Consider the following 24,107-nt stretch of genomic DNA (forward strand, 5'->3'; position numbering starts at 1 on the left):
TTGTATTCCGGGACTAGGTCATGTTGCTGCATCTTCCTCCAAAGTGCTTGCTTGTGGTGGAAGAAGCATCCTCTCTTGGTAGTAGTGGGCCAGGTTGTCTCCACAGCGTTTATCAGGGCTCTCTCGCAGTCACTCATGACAGATTGAGGGTCGACTCCAAATGCAAGGAGCTCATCCAAGAGGGCTTTATAATGAGCCTGCGTCTTTCCGGGGAGTAAGCCGAATGCAAGGGGAATTCTCCAGCCGTCAGGATAGAGTCCGTGGATAATCACCAACTGTAGTGTCGTTCATCAGACTGAGACGTCCGGAGCAGATCTTCTCAGTGCATCGCCAGTAGGTCTTATCGTCGCGCTTCTTATCCAGGCAGTAGCGGTATCCGTCGTGTATAACGTTTCTTGAACCAGTAGTGCGTCCAGGAATGAAGGTGATTGAAGAAGACATGTTGATGTTGTTCGATGCTTTGGTAGAATCATCGTGACCTTATGTATGGCCCAAGCATATGAACTTGTTATCCCGATCGGAGATATACCTTCATACGATGCGTGTGATAGGAATGAGGATCTTATGCTGCTTACGAGTTACTCAGTGGATCACATACGTCGCTTGAACTGACCCGAAGGAATTATGATCAGTGGATCACTTCGAAATACATGATGTGAACCGACGAATCGTGTTCGCAAGATCACTTCGAAATAAGTGACGTGAACCGACCCGACGAATCACTTAATGATCCATAAGAAGGATAGGATGTGACCTGAACTTGGAAATAAGTCAGGATATTTTGTCGCAGTAGAGTACGCTACCTGGATCGTAGTGCGACACGTACCCTAGTGCGACAGAGGGTGTTTTTGTCGGACTTCGCACTAGAGTACGTGTCGCACTAGAGTACGTGTCGCACTAGAGTACGATTACCCAAGTCCCCATACATCGTGGTCCGGTAGTTTCATTGCATCTTGATTATATATACCACGTACACTCATGCATACCAAACAAAACTATTCAGTCTATTAGACTGTATCTGATATCAGTGTGACTCCTGATTCTCATCTATTTCATCAACCTGCAATTACATAATATCTAAATATCTAAATATTTAGGACTAAATTCCCGTATCATTGTCCGTGAAAATTATGGGCATAATCTTATTTAAGTATTAAGTTTGATCTTTTCACTTTTTTATCCATGGCAACGCTGTTAAAATGGGAATTGACCAGTAGCTAGTATGATACTCTCTTCCCTCAGACGCCTCTTCCTCAGCCCCCTCTCCCCAATCTAACCTTCTCTGACGCCTCTTCCCTCAGGGTGCCAGGTCGATATTCGAACATCTTCCTCACGAATACATTGAACCTACTGAAATGAAACAAGCTGCTCTTGAAGGAGGTACTCAGTAATCAGTGCTTTGATAAATATTATATTTTGATCAAAATGTTATATCACAATATTAAATTTTTTAAGTGAGTTTGAAGATTTAATTCACGAAACTTATATTCGGACAAGCTTTTGCAATTTGCAACGATAAGAAATTTGAATCTGATGTTTTTTTTAGCACAGATGCAACTGTTTGTTACCAATTTACCTAAACTCTTCAGACCCCAGCATCTGCTACGCCACAGTATTGAGGCGTGCTAACCCCCAAACCCTTCAGACCCCAGCATCTGCTACGCCACAGTAATGAGGCCTGCTAACCCCCAAACTCTTCAGACCCCAGCATCTGCTACGCCACAGTAATGAGGCCTGCTAACCACCCCCAAACTCTTCAGACCCCAGCATCTGCTACGCCACAGTAATGAGGCCTGCTAACCCCCAAACTCTTCAGACCCCAGCATCTGCTACGCCACAGTAATGAGGCCTGCTAACCCCCAAACCCTTCTGACCCCAGCATCTGCTACGCCACAGTATTGAGGCGTGCTAACCCCCAAACCCTTCAGATCCCAGCATCTGCTACGCCACAGTAATGAGGCCTGCTAACCCCCAAACTCTTCAGACCCCAGCATCTGCTACGCCACAGTATTGAGGCGTGCTAACCCCCAAACCCTTCAGATCCCAGCATCTGCTACGCCACAGTATTGAGGCGTTCTAACCCCCAAACCCTTCAGATCCCAGCATCTGCTACGCCACAGTATTGAGGCGTTCTAACCCCAAAACCCTTCAGATCCCAGCATCTGCTACGCCACAGTATTGAGGCGTTCTAACTCGATGGAGCGTATTGACGGTAAACCTTACTCTGCTGATGACTACAATATGAATGGGGACCTCTACAAAAACATATTCGCTGAAAAGGTTAACTCTAAACTCAACTATAAGATAGGTTTAACTCTGAATAATAAATCAAATGATATCAAGTAACCTTGATAATCAACAACTGTACATAATCATTTCTATACAGTGAAGAGTGAAACTGTTTGATTTCAGTCGACCAACATTTTCAATCCCTATATTTGGTGTCAATTTTTATTGTTTATTTTTGTTTGAGCTTTTGAGGCTTAAATAATAATTCCATTCCGTAACTTAAGGTCAAAATACGATTATGCATTGATTCCGAAAGTTTCATGCAAAAATATCAAAAGCTGATTGAGTTCTATTCTTTTGAGCAACTGATCGAAGTTTTGGACCGTGGACGACAGAAATGAGAAAATTTAGGGCGTGTAATTAAACAATTTGATGGTTACTTAGTTGATACAGGAGGACCCTATAGTTACAGATATTCAATTTAAAGTCATAATATGCAGAGTTACCGCCATGAAATCATGTTACCGTTACGATATTCAGAGACAAACTCAAGCCTTAAATCGTAATAAACTACTTATAATTATAGACCTCGTACCTTCTCGGAATCACATTTTTACTTTATTCTGGGTTATTCTAGAAGGTTTGGGTTCCATCTGATTGAAAGGTTAATGACAAAATATAATTGTCAATTTGTTAGTTTGTGGGGAACCCACTCTTCCTCGGTAGTAAGAAGGCTACGTCCACCTACTGGGCTGAAGTTTAACGGTCCCTCTGGTGCAGGGATGAGCTTTATAACTGAACTATATTCTGGGCCAAGATAAAATATATGCTCCCAGAGGATTAAGCCTGAGCCCTTGTGGACGGTGATATCTGAAGGTTGTTTGCAATAGCCATAGTGTCCGAGTCATCGGGAGAATGTCACCCAGATCAAAACATACTCCGATCTTGGGAGTTTTGTTATAAGAAACCTGTGAGTAATGGCCTCGAAATTCGAATCTTATTTACGATTAATGCCTTTATTGGTAATTTGTACGATAAATCATAGTTGAATGATTATACATTTATCAAATGCCTTCTCATGAGATATCATAACTTTCGCCCACGAGGTTTGCCGAGTTAGCGAAAGTTTCGATATTTCCCGAGGCTTGCCGAGGGTTATATCGACATTTTCAAACACGAGGCTTGCAGAGTTTTTTAAATGTTGATATCGCATGAGAAGGCATGTGATAACTTGTTATTCTGCGAATGATATTTTGTCCACTATGATAAAGTGATTGTTTCAATTGAATTTGAACTATAAGAATAAGATGTGATTCACAGCAGATATCTGATTAGATGTATCTGCTTTTCTATTTTATAGTACGTGTTTTGCGCTCGGGATTATATATTAAAGGCGTGATATTAGGCAATCGCCAATAAATTCATGTAATGAGAGTTTATTACCGAGTTTGTCCTTCTCCAGATGTTGTAAAGAACTCCAGATACCCTCCGGATGCTAAGTTAACGAAGTTTTAAAAGAATTACTGACCGAATTAGGTTTTTTATAGGTACATATATAATACTACATAGTTACGGTCTACGGATATTTAATTTTAATTCATGATATGCAGAGTTACCGTCATGAAATCCATGTTACCGTTACGATATTCAGAGGCAAACTCAAGCCTTAGATCGTAACAAACTACTTATACTTATAGACCTCGTACCTTTCGGATTCTCGGAATCACAATTTTACTTTATTCTGGGTTATTCTATAGTTTGTGGGGCTCTAATGGGGTCTCTCTGGCGCAGGGATGAGCTTTATAACTGAACTATATTCTGGACCAAGATAAAATATATGCTCCCAGAGGATTAAGCCTGAGCCCTTGTGGACGGTGATATCTGAAGGTTGTCTGCAATGGCCAAAGTGTCCGAGTCATCGGGAGAATGCTACCCAGATCAAAACATACTCCTGGGAGTTTTGTTATATGAAACGAGAACACATCACCAATTCCTATTGGTTGATTATATCATGTCTGGAGTGGGAACCTGCGATTGATAGCCTCGAATCTTATTTGCGAATAATGCCTTTATTGGTAATTTGTACGATAAATCATAAAATTGAATGTCCACTGTGATAAAGCGATTGTATCAATTGAACTTGAAGGATAAGTGTATGTGATTCACAACAGATATCTGATTAGATTTATCTGCTTTTCTATTTTATAGTACGTGTTTTGCGCTCGGGATAATATATTAAGGGGGCCGGGGGGGGGTCTTCATCAAAATTCTCTCGAAATTGATTCTATAGAGGGGAGTGATATCTATCAGCTGCTTTTGGTCCCATGGAAAAATATTGTTCCTAGCCGAAATTATCGCTGGTCAAAGGTCAGCGCTCATGTGTAATTGTATTGCGCGAGCGATTTTCAATCGCGCGTCCTGAAAATCGATTCTAAAAATCTATCTTCTCCTACATTTTTTGAGCAATCACCCTGAAACTTTCAGGATATGTTCTAGGGATCATTTAGAAGAGAAGTATCGAGCCGAATTTTGAGATAGGCCTCAGAAAATTTATAAATCGATTTTGAAAATCTTGGACCTGGAAAAATCGTCAAAAAATGAGGTCCAAGATTTTCAAAATCGGATTAAAAATTTTCTGAGGCCTATCTCAAAAATCGGCTCGATACTTCTCTTCTAAATGATCCCTAGAACATATCCTGAAAGTTTCAGGGTGATTGCTCAAAAAATGTAGGAGAAGATAGATTTTTAGACTCGATTTTCAGGACGCGCGATTGAAAATCGCTCGCGCAATACAATTACACATGAGCGCTGACCTTTGACCAGCGATAATTTCGGCTAGGAACAATATTTTTCCATAGAACCAAAAGCAGCTGATAGATATCACTCCCCTCTATCAGAAACAACTATAAAATCAATTTCGAGAGAATTTTGATGAAGACCCCCCCGGCCCCCTTAAAGGCGTGATATTAGGTAATCGCCAATAAATTCATGTGATGAGAGTTTATTACCGAGTTTGTCCTTCTCGAGATGTTGTATAGTTCCAGATGCTAAGTTAACGACAGATTTGATTGGTGGTTAGTGCCGCCGTGCCGCTTTCGCTTCTCTTCAGTTATAAATTCCGGATGCAAGGGTAGTTTACCGTACTACAAGATCATCACGGCTGCGGGACCCTTGCCAGGGAGAGAATGACTGGCACGAGGATCAGGAGATAGGCTCTTGATCCCCCCGTTAATGATTAAAAAGCTGATTTAATTGACAATTTGCCTTGTCTCTTTCTCCGATTATAACGACGTTATGTGCAGTAAATGTAATCAGGTCTCACCTTTACAGGTAGCCCCCTACACAACATGTTTAGTTAACGGATTGTACTGGGAAGCCCCCGCTCCAAGAGTACTCAGTGATGAAGACGCTGTTCGGATGTTCGGAAAAGGAAGTCAGGCTAAAAACAATATCATGAGAGGAATTCCACAAATACCACACAAGATGCTCGCCATTTCTGACATCACTTGTGATATTGGGGTGAGTTTTTGTCCGGTAAAAATTACAAACAGTTTGGCTAACAGTAACAATAATATGAATAAATAAAGACAACTGTAAATTGGAATTTTCTAGAATATTAGTGGCTGTTGGTATGATTCTCGCTTAGGGTTCCGGATTCAATTACTGGCCAAGCCCTTTTGTCTTGATCCTAATGTAAGATTATAACAGGGATCAATCGAGTTCAGTAAAGAACCAACTACAGTCGGCAGTCCATTCCAGTTGTACGATCCCAAAACGAGGACGGTCCACAGCGAGTGAGTAGAAACTATTTTTAAGTGGCTGTTTTTTTGAGAAGTAGTGATTATGCTACTATTGTTGCAAACTAACGCCTTTATTATTGGTCCTAAAGATTGACTCAATTTCGTAACAAAGAACAATGACTGTACCGTTCATTTCTATGATGATCAGCCATCTGGCCTGGTATAGAAAACGGAGTTCTCTTAGTGTTTAGTGTATGCTAGTCAAGCTCTAGTCACGAAGCACGAACGGCAGGGCGTACCGTAAGGTATAAATGAAACGAGTATATTAAAATGGATAATTAATTAAATGGAAAAGCAATACAAAGTGAACTTCAACAGATAAAACTTCCAAGTGTTCGCTCCAAACAATTGACGTGAATATAGATCACTCGACGTGTCTAATCACAAAAGATAGTGCTCAGTCAGACTGGCTATCGTCAATTAGAATCCCTTAAAATGATTAAGGGGCAACTAAGAAGTGAGCTCTCCACTTCCGGCTCTTCGGGTATACTCTCAAAACTTCGTCACGCCACACTGCGTGACAGCACAACGCATTTGCTTGTACCACGTGACACGCCGTCTCGCCAATGAGCACTCCACTGGCAGTCACGCTGTGGTCGCGAGGACCAACCACAGGCCTGGCTGTAAGTCAGGTGCAAAGTGAGCGGACGGCTCGTTACAGACAGTTAGTCTGACAGTAGTTCTGCCAGCCAACCGACTTACACTCAAAATGTGTAACTCCCAAATACGAACATATAAAAACATTGGTTATTATATACCCGGAAATACATACTAAATTCTACGTCCCTTAAACGTTATACTAAAACTAAGATATTCTAAAAGATATCTCTAAATACCATATTACAACATCTCTACCCAAAAATTTTTTTCGAATATTTTAAAACAATAAAATAATCGGCCTTTCCAAAATTTAAATTTCAATGCTTCCACGCATCAAAAGTCCAAAACTTAAAAATAGGTCAAGTTTCAAAATATAAAACACGGCCCTAACCCTGTGCATTAAATTTAAATCCTCAAAATACTAAAATTAAAACTAAAATTGACTTCCAAAAATCTTTCAAAACTTTCCAATACTTCCTTTTCGCACCAAGTTGTATAGTCTTTGGTGTTGAGTCTTCATCCTTAGATAGAGATGTATCGAATCTCTAATTCGTCCTTGACAAGCAAACAAAGAAGTCAAAATAAATTCGAAAGTTTCTACGTTTCCGCCACTAAAGCAGCCCTGAGCGAGTCGTGTTGCGAGTAAAGATCCTAATATCCCTATCAGTACTGTTCTGAAAGATACACGTGTTATACCTAAGTAAGGTACTAAATCACTGCTAAGTACTAAATGGAAAGTTCTAGCTAAGTGCGTAAGATATTACTGTACTGAGACTAGATTCCAAAGTAAGTGTACTCCCTGTCAGGGCTTCTTCCCGTCTTCTACTGGCTCAAATACCTCAAGAGATCCTTGACCACACTAACTTTCTCGTACCCCAAACGGTCGGGTTGTCTCCGCTCCTCAGGTCTCCTAGTGTTATATCTACGCTCCTCCCTCGGAGGGCTCTGTCTTCTTAGATCCACAGGAGAAAGCGATCCTGTTGTGTCAATGTCGTGCCCCGCTGAATCATATGACATAGAACTGCTATGACCCATCGTTCCTTCACCAACGACCGGACTCGATGATCTTCTATCGGCCGATCTCTCTCTAGCTGGAGTGAAGAATTCTGCAGAATTATCAACTGTTTCTACACTATCGCCTGAGGGAATGTTATGTGTGAGAGGTGTTACAGTACTAAAACTAGGATTAGTAGAATTCGTATCTAGTTGTGCAGGACTATTCACAACCCTAGGAGTAGAACTTAAACTAGGTTGTTTATAAATGCTAGCTGTACCATCCTTCTCCAGACGAAACTTCTTCGGATGAACCTCTCTTCTCCTTGCTACAACTGGTGCTCTTCTCAGTTGAAAATCTGTCTCCTCTTCACTATCACTATCGGAATAGACTACATCTCGCCTTGATGAGTCCGTCTTTAACTCGGCTTCACTGCTAACAATTTTAGGCAATGTAAAGCTAGTCTCTAGTTTCTCAGAAAACTTGTTCCTGACATATCTCTTTAACTTTCCAATGTTAAACACCTTCTTCTCTCCATCAGGCAAATCTAAACAGTACAAGTGATCGTTTATCTTCTTAGAGATCTTATACGGGCCAACCCAACGAGGACCGAACTTGTGCTTTGGACAATTTATCAAAACAAAAGCTTCCTCACCTTCCTCAAAGAATGGTCCCTTAACGTGCTTATCGTGATATCTCTGTACATAGCAAAAATCACGCTCAGCTTGGACCCTCACCTTCCTGGTGATAAACTTGAGATTCTTGTACAGCTCGTATGCTTCAACATCAAACTCATTCTCCTTCATAGGCTCTAGCTCGAAATCCTTACGATTCTCAGCTAGCAGGCTTAAAGGTGTGTTTAACTCACGACCAAATACCAACCTGTTGCTAGAATAACCTGTGTGCCGATTCCGCAACGAGTTAAGTACAAAGACTACTCTAGATAACCAAAGATCCCAGTCCTGGTATCGTCCCGGTGGTAAGCTGGTTCTCAGTGCAGTATTCAACCGACGGTTCGCTCTTTCAACTCTTCCAGTACTTCGAGAAACGTACGGTTGGCCATGAATGTATTTGCAATCTAGGGCTTGAGCTATGGTCTCGAAATAATTTGCTCTAAAACCCGGATGATTATCAGCCATCATGAATCTAGGCTGGCCAAAACGATCAATCCAAAACCTACGAATCACAGACACGCTCTCCTTAGCTGTCTGGGTCTTAGTAGGAATAGCTACCACATAATTTGACCAACAATCAGTTATAGTCAAAATATACTTATAACCTCTAGGTGTAGCACCAACCTTCTCAGGAACTATATGATCGAAACAAATTGCTGAGTTAAAAGAGTGGAACAATATGTGCTTGAGGGGTGCCTTATTGTACGCCTGAGGTGGCTTACTTGCTGCACACTTGCAACATGCTGCGATCCATAACTTGAAACATTCACCCATTTTCGGCCAGTAGAAATGTCGTTTACAGACCTCAAGACAATTTTCTACTCCAGCATGTGCAGTCTCCTGGTTATGCACCATGTCCAGGACAGATTCATGCAAGGATTCGGGGACTATGATCAACTCTCTACTTCCCTCCGGATCCCTCACTTCAGTCCAACGTCTCCTAAGTATCCCGTCCTTGATACTTATAAGATCAAACTGTTTCCAATAACTTAACAGTTCCTGTGGCATTCTACCCGCCTGAATTACCACCGGTTTCTCCTTCTTGATCACCCAACTATAGACCTGGTTTAAGATATCATCCTCCTTCTGAGCCTGTTTAATCTGCTCATGGGTAGGATTAAGAAAGTTTACTCCTCTCTCTAGTGAGCTTACATCACTAGTAACCGCTGAAACATTTTCCACTGCTTCCACTACTCCCGCAACTACTGATGCTTCCTCTGTAGTATCAGCCTGAGTAAGATTACAATTGCAATGACGGCTATCAACTTCAGGCGTAATCTGAACAATGTATACAACACTAGGGTCTTCACTATTCTCATCAAACAAGAACCCCGGAATCATACTGTCCTCAACACTCACCTCATTGCAAGATTCCTTAACCAGATTACTGCAATCATCATCAACCACAGTCTCGCTGCTAACCGGTACCTGCATCCTCTTAAACAGTATCGGGTGTTTACATCTATAATGTTCACGTCTCACCCGGTTTACTCCCTCTAACGCAGCATCAAGACTAAAGGTGGAACTATGACCAATGCTCGCAACATTTTCTCGAGATTTACCATAAACTTGGTACTTATAACGACTAAGTCCATCACACATCTGGTTACTCTTCCCCGAGATATGCTTCATGGTAAAAGTATAGTTAGCAAGCTCCTGAAGCTTCCTGATAACAGAAGATGACATCTTTGAAAATATTGTCGTAATATTCAAGAGTGGCAGACAATCTGTGATAACAGTGAAGTTTTTAACGCCACGTAAGTAAACCGAGAAATGTTTCAGAGTCTGATATAAAGTCTCAAATTCAATCTGAGTTTGCGGCCATATCCGCTTGTGGTCCGGAACCTTACGAGAAAAGTACGCAATTACCCTCCTCTTACCTTTGATCCACTGAGTCAAAGTACCACCAAATGCGTGTTTAGAACCATCCAAAGTTACCTCATAACTATTTTCCGGATCACTAACCTCCGGAAATGCTAGGACAGGACTAGATATCAACATGTCACGTAACTTCTGAAATGCAATCTGGTAATCCTCGGTCCACTCGAATACCTTGTTCTTACGAAGTAACGCATAGAGAGGACGTGCTATCTCGGAATATCCCTTGCAGAACTTCTTGGAATAATTCAACATGCCTAAAACTGATTGCAATTCAGCTCTATTACTGGGAGGTTCTAGACTCTTAATATGCTCTATACGAGAGTCGTTCATCCTGACTCCTTCCTTAGTTAGAGTAATACCGACATATTCAACCTCCTCACGTAAAAATCTGCACTTACGAGGTGTTAGTTTGAGATTACCCAACTTAAGACGAGCAAAGAGTACTGACAGTATCTGAATGTGAGATTTTACATCACGCGTGAATATCAGTAAATCATCTATGAAGAATGCTAACGCATCTGATATACCCAGACCGTTTATCAACCGCATGACCATTCTAGTAAACGTAGCTGAACTAGATTTCAGGCCCATGACCATTCTAGCAAACTGATACCTCTTCTGATTGTGCATGAACGCCGTGACATGCCTGGATTCCTTGGTATACGGAACCTGGTGAAAAGATTTACTCAAATCCACTGTTGAATACAGATTTTTATCGCCCACTTTGTCTAAAATGTGGTTTAAATTCGGCAGCTCCATTAAATCATCCTGAAGCTCTAAATTTACCATTCTTAGATCCGCAACCAATCTAGAGCGATCTCCTGATGGCACCAGGAAAAGGGGAGAATTAAAATTAGAATGGTCAGGGCATTCCTCAACCACACCAGATCTAAGCAAACCTCTAATCTGTCTATCCATTTCCGGCTGCTGCTTGAACGGAATCCTTCTCGATGGAACCCATCTAGGTTTATAGTTATCCTTGAGCTGGAGATGTGCCTCAAAGAAATTACAACAACCTAAATCATGCTCTCCACTCGAGAAAACGGTTCTATACTTCCACACAGTCTCTCGAAGATCATTCTTGTCTTCCTCGCTAATCTTCAACTCGTCTAACTTCAACTGCTTGAAAAGACTCTCCCTATCCCATTCCTTAACTAGCGGCTCCTCATCAGCTAGCTTGCTTACCTCTGGCACTGAACAATCAGATGACACCGCATTAACTGTTTCACAGGTCACTCTCATGACTCGCTCACCAAACTCTACAGGCTTCATCTTACCCAGCCACGTTCTCTTATTTATCTTCACAGGCTTATCTGTAGGATTCATGACTCTAACAGGGACCATATTGTCCTCAGACCGTATGAGAGAGTGCGCTGTGAATATGCCAGTACCTACAACCGTGTTAATATGAGGTTCTAACTGGCCATAAACGTCATCACGTTGACTTCTAGGTCGCAACAATTTTCCCTGTATGTGAGTGCCCGAGAGAGGTGGTATAATTACTGTTTCATTGCATACTACCTTCATGCAGCGCTTAGTGGGTTTAGGGGGTGTTCTAAAACACGATGAACCCTTGTTAGTATACAGTAATCTATCCCTGGCATTAATATTGATCCCCTGATCAAACATCAAATCCATGCCTATCAGAACCTCTGCCTCATGAAATTCGGAAACAACAAACGTGTGCTCAAAAGATTTTCCGGCAATTATCACTGGAAGCTTAATCTGACCGAAAGTCTTTATGCTATTTCCCGAAAAGGACTTGAGCTTGAGATTACACGACACAACCTTCTCAAACTTATCTATAAATCTGACAAATGATTCAGCAATTATAGAAATAGATGATCCCGTATCCACAAAGAAATTTGCTGATCTACCAGCACAATTTCCTCCAACCAAAATGCAGTTTCCCTTACTGCCACCAATCTCGTTACAATCCTCATAGAAGTTTAAAGGCGCCTGGTTGTTAGGTCTATACGCTCTGTTCCCACTCTGTTGGCCATAACCACTTTGATATAACGACCCTCTGTCTTGATATCCACTTCTATTACCAGCAAATCTGCTCGGACAGTTTCTCTGAAAATGCCCTCTATTACCACACTCCCAACAACCTTCTACCTGAGAGCGAACGTTACGTGATCCCCGATTATTAGAATTAACCACGTTGCGAGCTGGCTGATAACGTGATTGAACAGGCGTGTTTCTACGATCATCATTTCTCATACCACCCCTAAAACTATTGCTAACCATATTAGGAGTCCATGATCGGCCTGTGCGCTGGTTAACTTCCGAATGGGAAGGAGGACATTCAGGACTATAACTCTCCTGTCTAGTGCCCGTCATAAAGTGGTCACATGTTTGTCTAGGTGCTGCAAACCTAGCTCTCTGGCCATCTAATTCAGGATTACTAATGGCGAAAATCGTATCCTGGGCCTGAGTGAAACTCCCTGGTTCACCACCAACAGCTAACGTGATACGCTCAGTGTGGATTGCTAGTTTTACTGCCTCTCTATAGGAATGTAACTGGGACTCATAAAGCTTAGTCCTTACAGCTACGTCACGAGCTCCTACAACAAGAACATGCAAGCAACTCTCGTCCCTCTTCGACTCGCAGTCGTATCCGGCTTTAAAAGCAAGCTCATCTATACGTGAAATAAACTGCTGTAGGTTCTCATTAGCACACTGACGCAATGACATGAGCTCAGTTCTATAGGCCCAAGATTGAGTAGCTGGAAATATCTCCTCTGAGTATCGCTTAATAAGAAGATCAATATTACATCTCTCGTCCGGTCTAAGAGAGATTTTCTGCAGTATTTCCCAGGTGGATTCACAACGAATGTACGACAACATATACGTGCTAATATCAGAACCACCGCTATGTCCACACAGAATCAAATGCTCCTTGAACCGCCTGGCAAATCTGATGAAATTAGATCCAGTATCAAAATAAGGAGGCTTGGGAGGCTTGGCACCCGTCAAATGTGGACCAGCGACTGAACTATTCAATGGAGTTATCATACTGTTGTCAAAATCATCCCCGATGTTCACGTTTCTAAACTTAGTAACTGTGCTAAGTGGTTCTGGCCGTACATTATCAATCTTATTCTGCAGGCATTCTAAAGCTGAATTCAACTCCTTCTCTAAATCGGAAATGTCATGGCTATCTGTATCTAAACCATCTATCTCCTCCATAGTCTTATTTATGCTTGACTCGATAATTGACGTCGCCCACTCCAGTTCAGCTGAATTATTCTCACACATGCTAAAACCGTGTCTAAATGTAAAAAGGTACACTTACAAATAGATAGATAAGTACTGGAACTGGCGTATTCTTCACGTTGCTGGAGAAGATCTTCTAACCGATACTCTACTTTGCTTTACTGGAACTGTAACTTCTACGTCTATCACTCCTGAGTAGATGTACGAAAAGTAAGGTTGCTAAACTTACGCAAAACTCACTAACAATCTAGGTAATAACGTAATGAAGTCTACAAGCTGCTGTAAAACTCGTCAAAACGATCGCACTCAACAGGAATATACAGGTACCACAAAATGGGTAGCAACACTTACCAAATCTAGTAGGAAGTACTGAAAGATCTCGAACAATCTCCACGTAATTCTTCTGCACTGCAACGTACACCGAACTTAGCTTATCAAATGAGAAACGTTAGGATCTTAAACGAAACTATACTGAATATAGGTGATACTAGAAGGATCACGAGCAAAAATAGCAACACTAAAAGTGGCCTCCAGATATAGAAAACGGAGTTCTCTTAGTGTTTAGTGTATGCTAGTCAAGCTCTAGTCACGAAGCACGAACGGCAGGGCGTACCGTAAGGTATAAATGAAACGAGTATATTAAAATGGATAATTAATTAAATGGAAAAGCAATACAAAGTGAACTTCAACAGATAAAACTTCCAAGTGTTCGCTCCAAACAATTGACGTGAATATAGATCACTCGACGTGTCTAATCACAAAAGATAGTGCTCAGTCAGACTGGCTATCGTCAATTAGAATCCCTTAAAATGATTAAGGGGCAACTAAGAAGTGAGCTCTCCACTTCCGGCTCTTCGGGTATACTCTCAAAACTTCGTCACGCCACACTGCGTGACAGCACAACGCATTTGCTTGTACCACGTGACACGCCGTCTCGCCAATGAGCACTCCACTGGCAGTCACGCTGTGGTCGCGAGGACCAACCACAGGCCTGGCTGTAAGTCAGGTGCAAAGTGAGCGGACGGCTCGTTACAGACAGTTAGTCTGACAGTAGTTCTGCCAGCCAACCGACTTACACTCAAAATGTGTAACTCCCAAATACGAACATATAAAAACATTGGTTATTATATACCCGGAAATACATACTAAATTCTACGTCCCTTAAACGTTATACTAAAACTAAGATATTCTAAAAGATATCTCTAAATACCATATTACAACACTGGTGGGAATTTCTGCAGATTAAAATTGCGATATTATGATTCCTCATATTTGGAGACATTTTGGAGACATTGTCTCCATGGGAATTTCATGGGAATTGGAGGGGAATTAGAGGGGAATTACGTATTATTGATATTTAAGCACCTAAATTAGCTGTATATGGCTTGAACTGAGTTCTGGTCTGTCCCTCAAACAAACTAAGACCTTTCACATGCGAAAAGAAGACAAAAAAGGGGGGTGGCGAACCATATTTGCCAAAAAAAAATGTCAAAATTTTGTTTTCCATATTTCGCCCTAAAACGTCTCCAATGAGTTTGGTTGGCACCCTGGTTGATCTGGAAGTACGTTACCAGTTATTTGGGGCCTTCAGGGGGGAAAATGGGCCGAAAATGGGCCGAAAAGGGGCATTTTCGGGTGTTTTCAAATTTGAGATTTCAAAGCCAGATTTTCGGCTTTAGTTGGCTGGGACATGCCCAAATTGGTGTGGGTGAGTTGCATAGAGGTAGTACAAGTGTGATCCGTTGCAGAAATCCGGGTTCCCAAGATTCAAAATGACTTGAAAAGATTTTGTAAAAAATTGGAGACATTTTGGAATCCATGGGAATTTTTTGGAGACATCCATATTTCGCCCTAAAACGTCTCCAATAAGTTTGGTGGGCACCCTGGTTGATCTGGAAGTACGTTACCAGTTATTTGGGGCCTTCAGGGGGAAAATGGGCCGAAAAATGGGCCGAAAAGGGGCATTTTCGGGTGTTTTCAAATTTGAGATTTCAAAGCCAGATTTTCGGCTTTAGTTGGCTGGGACATGCCCAAATTGGTGTGGGTGAGTTGCATAGAGGTAGTACAAGTGTGATCCGTTGCAGAAATCCGGGTTCCCAAGATTCAAAATGACTTGAAAAGATTTTGTAAAAAATTGGAGACATTTTGGAATCCATGGGAATTTTTTGGAGACATCCATATTTCGCCCTAAAACGTCTCCAATGAGTTTGGTTGGCACCCTGGTTGATCTGGAAGTACGTTACCAGTTATTTGGGGCCTTCAGGGGGGAAAATGGGCCGAAAAATGGGCCGAAAAGGGGCATTTTCGGGTGTTTTCAAATTTGAGATTTCAAAGCCAGATTTTCGGCTTTAGTTGGCTGGGACATGCCCAAATTGGTGTGGGTGAGTTGCATAGAGGTAGTACAAGTGTGATCCGTTGCAGAAATCCGGGTTCCCAAGATTCAAAATGACTTGAAAAGATTTTGTAAAAAATTGGAGACATTTTGGAATCCATGGGAATTTTTTGGAGACATCCATATTTCGCCCTAAAACGTCTCCAATGAGTTTGGTTGGCACCCTGGTTGATCTGGAAGTACGTTACCAGTTATTTGGGGCCTTCAGGGGGGAAAATGGGCCGAAAAATGGGCCGAAAAGGGGCATTTTCGGGTGTTTTCAAATTTGAGATTTCAAAGCCAGATTTTCGGCTTTAGTTGGCTGGGACATGCCCAAATTGGTGTGGGTGAGTTGCATAGAGGTAGTACAAGTGTGATCCGTTGCAGAAATCCGGGTTCCCAAGATTCAAAATGACTTGAAAAGATTTTGTAAAAAATTGGAGACATTTTGGAATCCATGGGAATTTTTTGGAGACATCCATATTTCGCCCTAAAACGTCTCCAATGAGTTTGGCTGGCACCCTGGTTGATCTGGAAGTACGTTACCAGTTATTTGGGGCCTTCAGGGGGGAAAATGGGCCGAAAAATGGGCCGAAAAGGGGCATTTTCGGGTGTTTTCAAATTTGAGATTTCAAAGCCAGATTTTCGGCTTTAGTTGGCTGGGACATGCCCAAATTGGTGTGGGTGAGTTGCATAGAGGTAGTACAAGTGTGATCCGTTGCAGAAATCCGGGTTCCCAAGATTCAAAATGACTTGAAAAGATTTTGTAAAAAATTGGAGACATTTTGGAATCCATGGGAATTTTTTGGAGACATCCATATTTCGCCCTAAAACGTCTCCAATGAGTTTGGTTGGCACCCTGGTTGATCTGGAAGTACGTTACCAGTTATTTGGGGCCTTCAGGGGGGAAAATGGGCCGAAAAATGGGCCGAAAAGGGGCATTTTCGGGTGTTTTCAAATTTGAGATTTCAAAGCCAGATTTTCGGCTTTAGTTGGCTGGGACATGCCCAAATTGGTGTGGGTGAGTTGCATAGAGGTAGTACAAGTGTGATCCGTTGCAGAAATCCGGGTTCCCAAGATTCAAAATGACTTGAAAAGATTTTGTAAAAAATTGGAGACATTTTGGAATCCATGGGAATTTTTTGGAGACATCCATATTTCGCCCTAAAACGTCTCCAATGAGTTTGGTTGGCACCCTGGTTGATCTGGAAGAACGTTACCAGTTACTTGTACTACCTCTATGCAACTCACCCACACCAATTTGGGCATGTCCCAGCCAACTAAAGCCGAAAATCTGGCTTTGAAATCTCAAATTTGAAAACACCCGAAAATGCCCCTTTTCGGCCCATTTTTCGGCCCATTTTCCCCCATGAAGGCCCCAAATAACTGGTAACGTACTTCCAGATCAACCAGGGTGCCAACCAAACTCATTGGAGACGTTTTAGGGCGAAATATGGATGTCTCCAAAAAATTCCCATGGATTCCAAAATGTCTCCAATTTTTTACAAAATCTTTTCAAGTCATTTTGAATCTTGGGAACCCGGATTTCTGCAACGGATCACACTTGTACTACCTCTATGCAACTCACCCACACCAATTTGGGCATGTCCCAGCCAACTAAAGCCGAAAATCTGGCTTTGAAATCTCAAATTTGAAAACACCCGAAAATGCCCCTTTTCGGCCCATTTTTCGGCCCATTTTCCCCCTGAAGGCCCCAAATAACTGGTAACGTACTTCCAGATCAACCAGGGTGCCAACCAAACTCATTGGAGACGTTTTAGGGCGAAATATGGATGTCTCCAAAAAATTCCCATGGATTCCAAAATGTCTCCAATTTTTTACAAAATCTTTTCAAGTCATTTTGAATCTTGGGAACCCGGATTTCTGCAACGGATCACACTTGTACTACCTCTATGCAACTCACCCACACCAATTTGGGCATGTCCCAGCCAACTAAAGCCGAAAATCTGGCTTTGAAATCTCAAATTTGAAAACACCCGAAAATGCCCCTTTTCGGCCCATTTTTCGGCCCATTTTCCCCCCTGAAGGCCCCAAATAACTGGTAACGTACTTCCAGATCAACCAGGGTGCCAACCAAACTCATTGGAGACGTTTTAGGGCGAAATATGGATGTCTCCAAAAAATTCCCATGGATTCCAAAATGTCTCCAATTTTTTACAAAATCTTTTCAAGTCATTTTGAATCTTGGGAACCCGGATTTCTGCAACGGATCACACTTGTACTACCTCTATGCAACTCACCCACACCAATTTGGGCATGTCCCAGCCAACTAAAGCCGAAAATCTGGCTTTGAAATCTCAAATTTGAAAACACCCGAAAATGCCCCTTTTCGGCCCATTTTTCGGCCCATTTTCCCCCCTGAAGGCCCCAAATAACTGGTAACGTACTTCCAGATCAACCAGGGTGCCAACCAAACTCATTGGAGACGTTTTAGGGCGAAATATGGATGTCTCCAAAAAATTCCCATGGATTCCAAAATGTCTCCAATTTTTTACAAAATCTTTTCAAGTCATTTTGAATCTTGGGAACCCGGATTTCTGCAACGGATCACACTTGTACTACCTCTATGCAACTCACCCACACCAATTTGGGCATGTCCCAGCCAACTAAAGCCGAAAATCTGGCTTTGAAATCTCAAATTTGAAAACACCCGAAAATGCCCCTTTTCGGCCCATTTTTCGGCCCATTTTCCCCCCTGAAGGCCCCAAATAACTGGTAACGTACTTCCAGATCAACCAGGGTGCCAACCAAACTCATTGGAGACGTTTTAGGGCGAAATATGGATGTCTCCAAAAAATTCCCATGGATTCCAAAATGTCTCCAATTTTTTACAAAATCTTTTCAAGTCATTTTGAATCTTGGGAACCCGGATTTCTGCAACGGATCACACTTGTACTACCTCTATGCAACTCACCCACACCAATTTGGGCATGTCCCAGCCAACTAAAGCCGAAAATCTGGCTTTGAAATCTCAAATTTGAAAACACCCGAAAATGCCCCTTTTCGGCCCATTTTTCGGCCCATTTTCCCCCCTGAAGGCCCCAAATAACTGGTAACGTACTTCCAGATCAACCAGGGTGCCAATCAAACTCATTGGAGACGTTTTAGGGCGAAATATGGATGTCTCCAAAAAATTCCCATGGATTCCAAAATGTCTCCAATTTTTTACAAAATCTTTTCAAGTCATTTTGAATCTTGGGAACCCGGATTTCTGCAACGGATCACACTTGTACTACCTCTATGCAACTCACCCACACCAATTTGGGCATGTCCCAGCCAACTAAAGCCGAAAATCTGGCTTTGAAATCTCAAATTTGAAAACACCCGAAAATGCCCCTTTTCGGCCCATTTTTCGGCCCATTTTCCCCCCTGAAGGCCCCAAATAACTGGTAACGTACTTCCAGATCAACCAGGGTGCCAATCAAACTCATTGGAGACGTTTTAGGGCGAAATATGGATGTCTCCAAAAAATTCCCATGGATTCCAAAATGTCTCCAATTTTTTACAAAATCTTTTCAAGTCATTTTGAATCTTGGGAACCCGGATTTCTGCAACGGATCACACTTGTACTACCTCTATGCAACTCACCCACACCAATTTGGGCATGTCCCAGCCAACGAAAGCCGAAAATCTGGCTTTGAAATCTCAAATTTGAAAACACCCGAAAATGCCCCTTTTCGGCCCATTTTTCGGCCCATTTTCCCCCCTGAAGGCCCCAAATAACTGGTAACGTACTTCCAGATCAACCAGGGTGCCAATCAAACTCATTGGAGACGTTTTAGGGCGAAATATGGATGTCTCCAAAAAATTCCCATGGATTCCAAAATGTCTCCAATTTTTTACAAAATCTTTTCAAGTCATTTTGAATCTTGGGAACCCGGATTTCTGCAACGGATCACACTTGTACTACCTCTATGCAACTCACCCACACCAATTTGGGCATGTCCCAGCCAACTAAAGCCGAAAATCTGGCTTTGAAATCTCAAATTTGAAAACACCCGAAAATGCCCCTTTTCGGCCCATTTTTCGGCCCATTTTCCCCCCTGAAGGCCCCAAATAACTGGTAACGTACTTCCAGATCAACCAGGGTGCCAACCAAACTCATTGGAGACGTTTTAGGGCGAAATATGGATGTCTCCAAAAAATTCCCATGGATTCCAAAATGTCTCCAATTTTTTACAAAATCTTTTCAAGTCATTTTGAATCTTGGGAACCCGGATTTCTGCAACGGATCACACTTGTACTACCTCTATGCAACTCACCCACACCAATTTGGGCATGTCCCAGCCAACTAAAGCCGAAAATCTTGCTTTGAAATCTCAAATTTGAAAACACCCGAAAATGCCCCTTTTCGGCCCATTTTTCGGCCCATTTTCCCCCCTGAAGGCCCCAAATACTTCCAGATCTACCAGGGTGTCAACTGTAAATGCCCTCCCTGGTCTATTAGGACAGTTAAAATTTATTCTTATCTTGGAATTCCGGTTCCCAACGATGTTTTTCGATGAATTTCAGAATTTAAATTTTTGGCATATTTTATCTTCACCATCCTTTTTCACCGGTTCAAAAAACTTTCCTGTCATATTAGAACTGATAACTTGTAAGATAGATCAGTTTTAGGCTGTTTTGGGCGAAATCTGAAATTGAGAAAATGTCTCCATTTTGAGGAATCATTATATGAAAATTGCCATGCTTTTTTTGTTTCATTTAGTAACGCGCAACGACGTTTTTTATGGTAGTTTACCACCCTCAACAATTTTAAACCCACAATTATAGCTAGGAATGCGCTACGATGCTCGCGCGTCGCTAGGGCCATCCAGAGAATTGAAATTGCTACGATCAGCATAGCAGATCTAGGCATTAGGCAATGCATGCTAATGCTAAACTCTAAACTCTAAATGCAATAATGTTTATTGAGGAAGAGGTGACTGGTGACCCATCAGACCTCATGTATTGACGGTTGATTTCCTCCCACCATGGCCATTGCCACGAGGACTCGTGCTTGCACACATCAGCTGTAGTCCTATCCGGGTCGAAAAGTGGCTTCGTTAGCTTTTCGTGTTTGCAGCGATTTTTCGAAGGTTATGACAGCCGCGGATTTTTCGAAGGTAATGACAGCCGCGGCAAAATTCTTGCTTCAAATTGTATAATATAGAAAATCCATAAGATGAGTTTTCAATAGTCTGTGGCTCACTGCTAATCAACATTTTCAGTTTTTCAAGAGATGGTGTGATGGTCATGTCTATCGACAATTTGCCCTGCCAGCTACCTCGTGAAGCTACAGAATACTTTGGGGATTGCTTGATGCCTCATCTTGCCGACTTTGTAAGACTGTGTTTTCATGGTTTTGTATTTTATTCGTATGCATGATTCTTTAAGTTCTGGAGATATTGAATCTTCCGTACCAGATTCTTAACAAATTAAGTATATTAAAGTATATTCCCGGCCCTAAATCGGGAAAAAACCTACATTTTAATATAATTTAATATACTTTCATGTACCCAAAATTAGGCGAGCTATATCCTTCGTTAAAATTTGAAAGATAAGCCTGTTTTTGGACTAGTACATGAATTTACATCCAGTTTGGTAAAAAAACGGCTGAGTTATGAGCTTCAAACCATATGCCCATATTTGGGCATACGCACCAAATTTGAAAGCTCTGCCCAAAATTTGATCAAATTTCAATATTTTTGTGGGCAGTGATTTTTGATTTAAGCCTCCAAAAAGATAGGGATATATTAAAGTATATCCCCGGCCCTACATTTTAATATACTTTAATATGGTCAGCCACCCCCCCCCCCCCCCCCCCCCCCCCCCCCAATAACATGTTCTTATAACCGGATTTTTCAGTTGAGTTTGACACACGATGAAAGCATATTATCTCAAGCGAACAACACTTCTCCATGCATATCAAGGGTAAGACACAGCTCTATTGGATAGTCTAATGTAATTGTTTGGCCTCGCCCTCTTTCATAACCCAATCTCTTAGTGATAATAGTAAATCACAATATCTTTGCAGGCGATAATCACGAACCAGGGAGATCTAGCTCCTGATTATAAGTACATTTCTCTGCTGCGGAAAGAACAGTAAGTATTTTCTAACTGGCATGATGATTTATTATACAGAATATCAGACAGACTCACATAGTCTAGTACCAGATATTGTAGCAGATAGTACCAGATAGTACCAGAAGTAATTTATCGGAAGTTGGATCAGTTAATTTACATTTCCTCAGTTATGACACAATTTGTTAATCAAAATATGTATTGCATTTAATTTAAATGTCAGATTTTAGGACTTAGGGAGGGTTACAGGTAAAGAAATATCAGCCTGACCAGTCCGCTTTCATTTGACCCTCTTATTTTTTACCTGTACCCCTCCCCCAATTTAGGGAGATTAATTGTATAATTATGTATATAATTAAATTAGTTTATATATAGGATTTATATTTATGAATTTCGATACCGGGACTGCAAAAGCACTGGGACTATAATAACTAATAAAAATGAATGTTTAAATTTAAAACTCTGCTAAACCGATGAATTATCATATTGAATGTTCTGGCTTGATCAGTCTAATTAGGCTAATATTATTTGAATTTTGCAAACTTGTACATAAATTATTTGTATTTTTAGCAAACAGTATTGTAAACAATTATATTACAAATCCGAGAGTTTATACCAAAAGAATTATTTTACTGAATACATTGCCTCCGGGACCAATTTTTTCATGAACTTTAAATTCTTTAGTTGTCCAGTTAACCTGCACTTCCTCAAACCATTAACATAATAGTATAATTACTTGTAGTTCATAACCCTTTCCTAATTCCACATCACTTCGCATAGTCCCCGTCAGAATATTGTACAGTATTGTATACCATGTACAATGTACATTGTACATTGTACATTATACTGTGTATAGGCATAGCTTTATGATACCCACAATATGATAGCCATGAGGCGATGTTGGGCCCGTTTCTTCATCACACTAAACCAGAGAGCTCACCCATCTCACCCTTCTTTCAGAACACTCGCACACTTCTCCGATAATAGGTTACTGCTTATTGTTAAGGTTTCTCAGCTATTCGTTTTAGATATCATTTAATGGGCTTATATCTTTGAGTGTTTTTCACTGACCTGTGTTTTTGTAATATATCGCATTTTTTTTCAGCATTCTTTTAACTACCGTTCATTTACAAAATCTATCTTTTATGAAGACTATCTGCTAACATTTAACGATCATATAGCATTTCAACAGTTTTTACACGATTGTAATGTTATGAGTCACACTAAACAGGGAAAAAGGAAATCGCGGCATGTGCGGGATCGCGATTTTACCCATTCTTTGCGACAAATTTTATGTGTCGTCTGTTTGGCTTGTCGCGGTATCGCGATTTTTGGGCAAAATAATCGCAATTTTCTTTTGTCCCTGACACTAAATGGTCTTCAGATAGTTAACCCATGTCACGTGTGATGTGACATGGGTTAACCATCCCACGACCCTGATACTAAATATTCAAACGACCACCTCTAGAGAGTTACAGAGGATCGCAGAGACGGCAGGAGCTCGAAGTTTGACTAGCAAGGAGTATAGGAGTGATAACAAACGGGTTCTGCTGCTCGGTTCAGGTCTAGTTTCGGAACCGGTGGTGGAGTATCTCACCAGATCAGCTGATGTCAGGATAACTATAGGTCAGTCTTTTACCCGATTAAACTTTAGATTTTGATAGACTTTGGAAGAGAATTCTGGGTAGCAATACTGAGATTATTAAAACACTGGTCTGGTCTATTTTCAGTTATCCACGTGTCTTGTTAAGCTGTTTAAATTTGATTGATCTGATCCCAATCCAATCTCATTAGTGAACGAGGTCACCAGTTTAGGCCTTGTCATTGTCAACAATTGAAATGAGGAACGTGCATCTATTTGCATCCAGATCTATTGAACAGATAAAATTAAACTTAAAAAACATACTGAAATATCGTTATGCCATTATCATAAGAATGGTATGGTGGAAATATGTCAGTGGGTCAATTCAACCGATACCACATATTTTCTGGGACTGTGATTTACGCTTAGGCATCCAAACACTAAAATATAAACTTAAGTCTCACAACTTAGGCTCAAATGACGAAGCTCAAGCTACAGCCTTGGCAAGTAAATACAGAAACACAGTGCCTCAACATTTAGATGTGGGAGATAGACGGAACCTTAGCAATGAAATAGCTAAACACGATCTTGTTATCAGGTGAGGTCTTGAAAACACAAGGATTTATTAAAGTCATCACTTTATTCAGTTTAGATATGTTAATGTTATTATTTT

General features: G+C 41.2%; 1 protein-coding gene across 2 annotated transcripts in view; it reads left to right on the top strand.

Annotated features, from left to right (window-relative positions):
- Positions 1-24,107, top strand: part of LOC134811576 (alpha-aminoadipic semialdehyde synthase, mitochondrial-like) — a 70,712-nt gene that overhangs the window by 34,964 nt on the left and 11,641 nt on the right. For both annotated transcript variants that reach the window (XM_063818543.1, XM_063818542.1), the window contains 9 exons: positions 1,302-1,380; positions 2,153-2,280; positions 5,560-5,748; positions 5,938-6,023; positions 21,000-21,111; positions 21,637-21,702; positions 21,806-21,873; positions 23,321-23,478; positions 23,906-24,032. In XM_063818543.1, the coding sequence (XP_063674613.1) occupies positions 1,302-1,380; positions 2,153-2,280; positions 5,560-5,748; positions 5,938-6,023; positions 21,000-21,111; positions 21,637-21,702; positions 21,806-21,873; positions 23,321-23,478; positions 23,906-24,032 (1,013 nt within the window). The remainder of the gene's footprint in view (positions 1-1,301; positions 1,381-2,152; positions 2,281-5,559; positions 5,749-5,937; positions 6,024-20,999; positions 21,112-21,636; positions 21,703-21,805; positions 21,874-23,320; positions 23,479-23,905; positions 24,033-24,107) is intronic.

This window comes from Bolinopsis microptera, chromosome 2 (genome assembly GCF_026151205.1).
Source record: "Bolinopsis microptera isolate Bmic1 chromosome 2, MBARI_Bmic_1.0, whole genome shotgun sequence".
NCBI classification, from domain to species: Eukaryota; Metazoa; Ctenophora; class Tentaculata; order Lobata; family Bolinopsidae; genus Bolinopsis; species Bolinopsis microptera.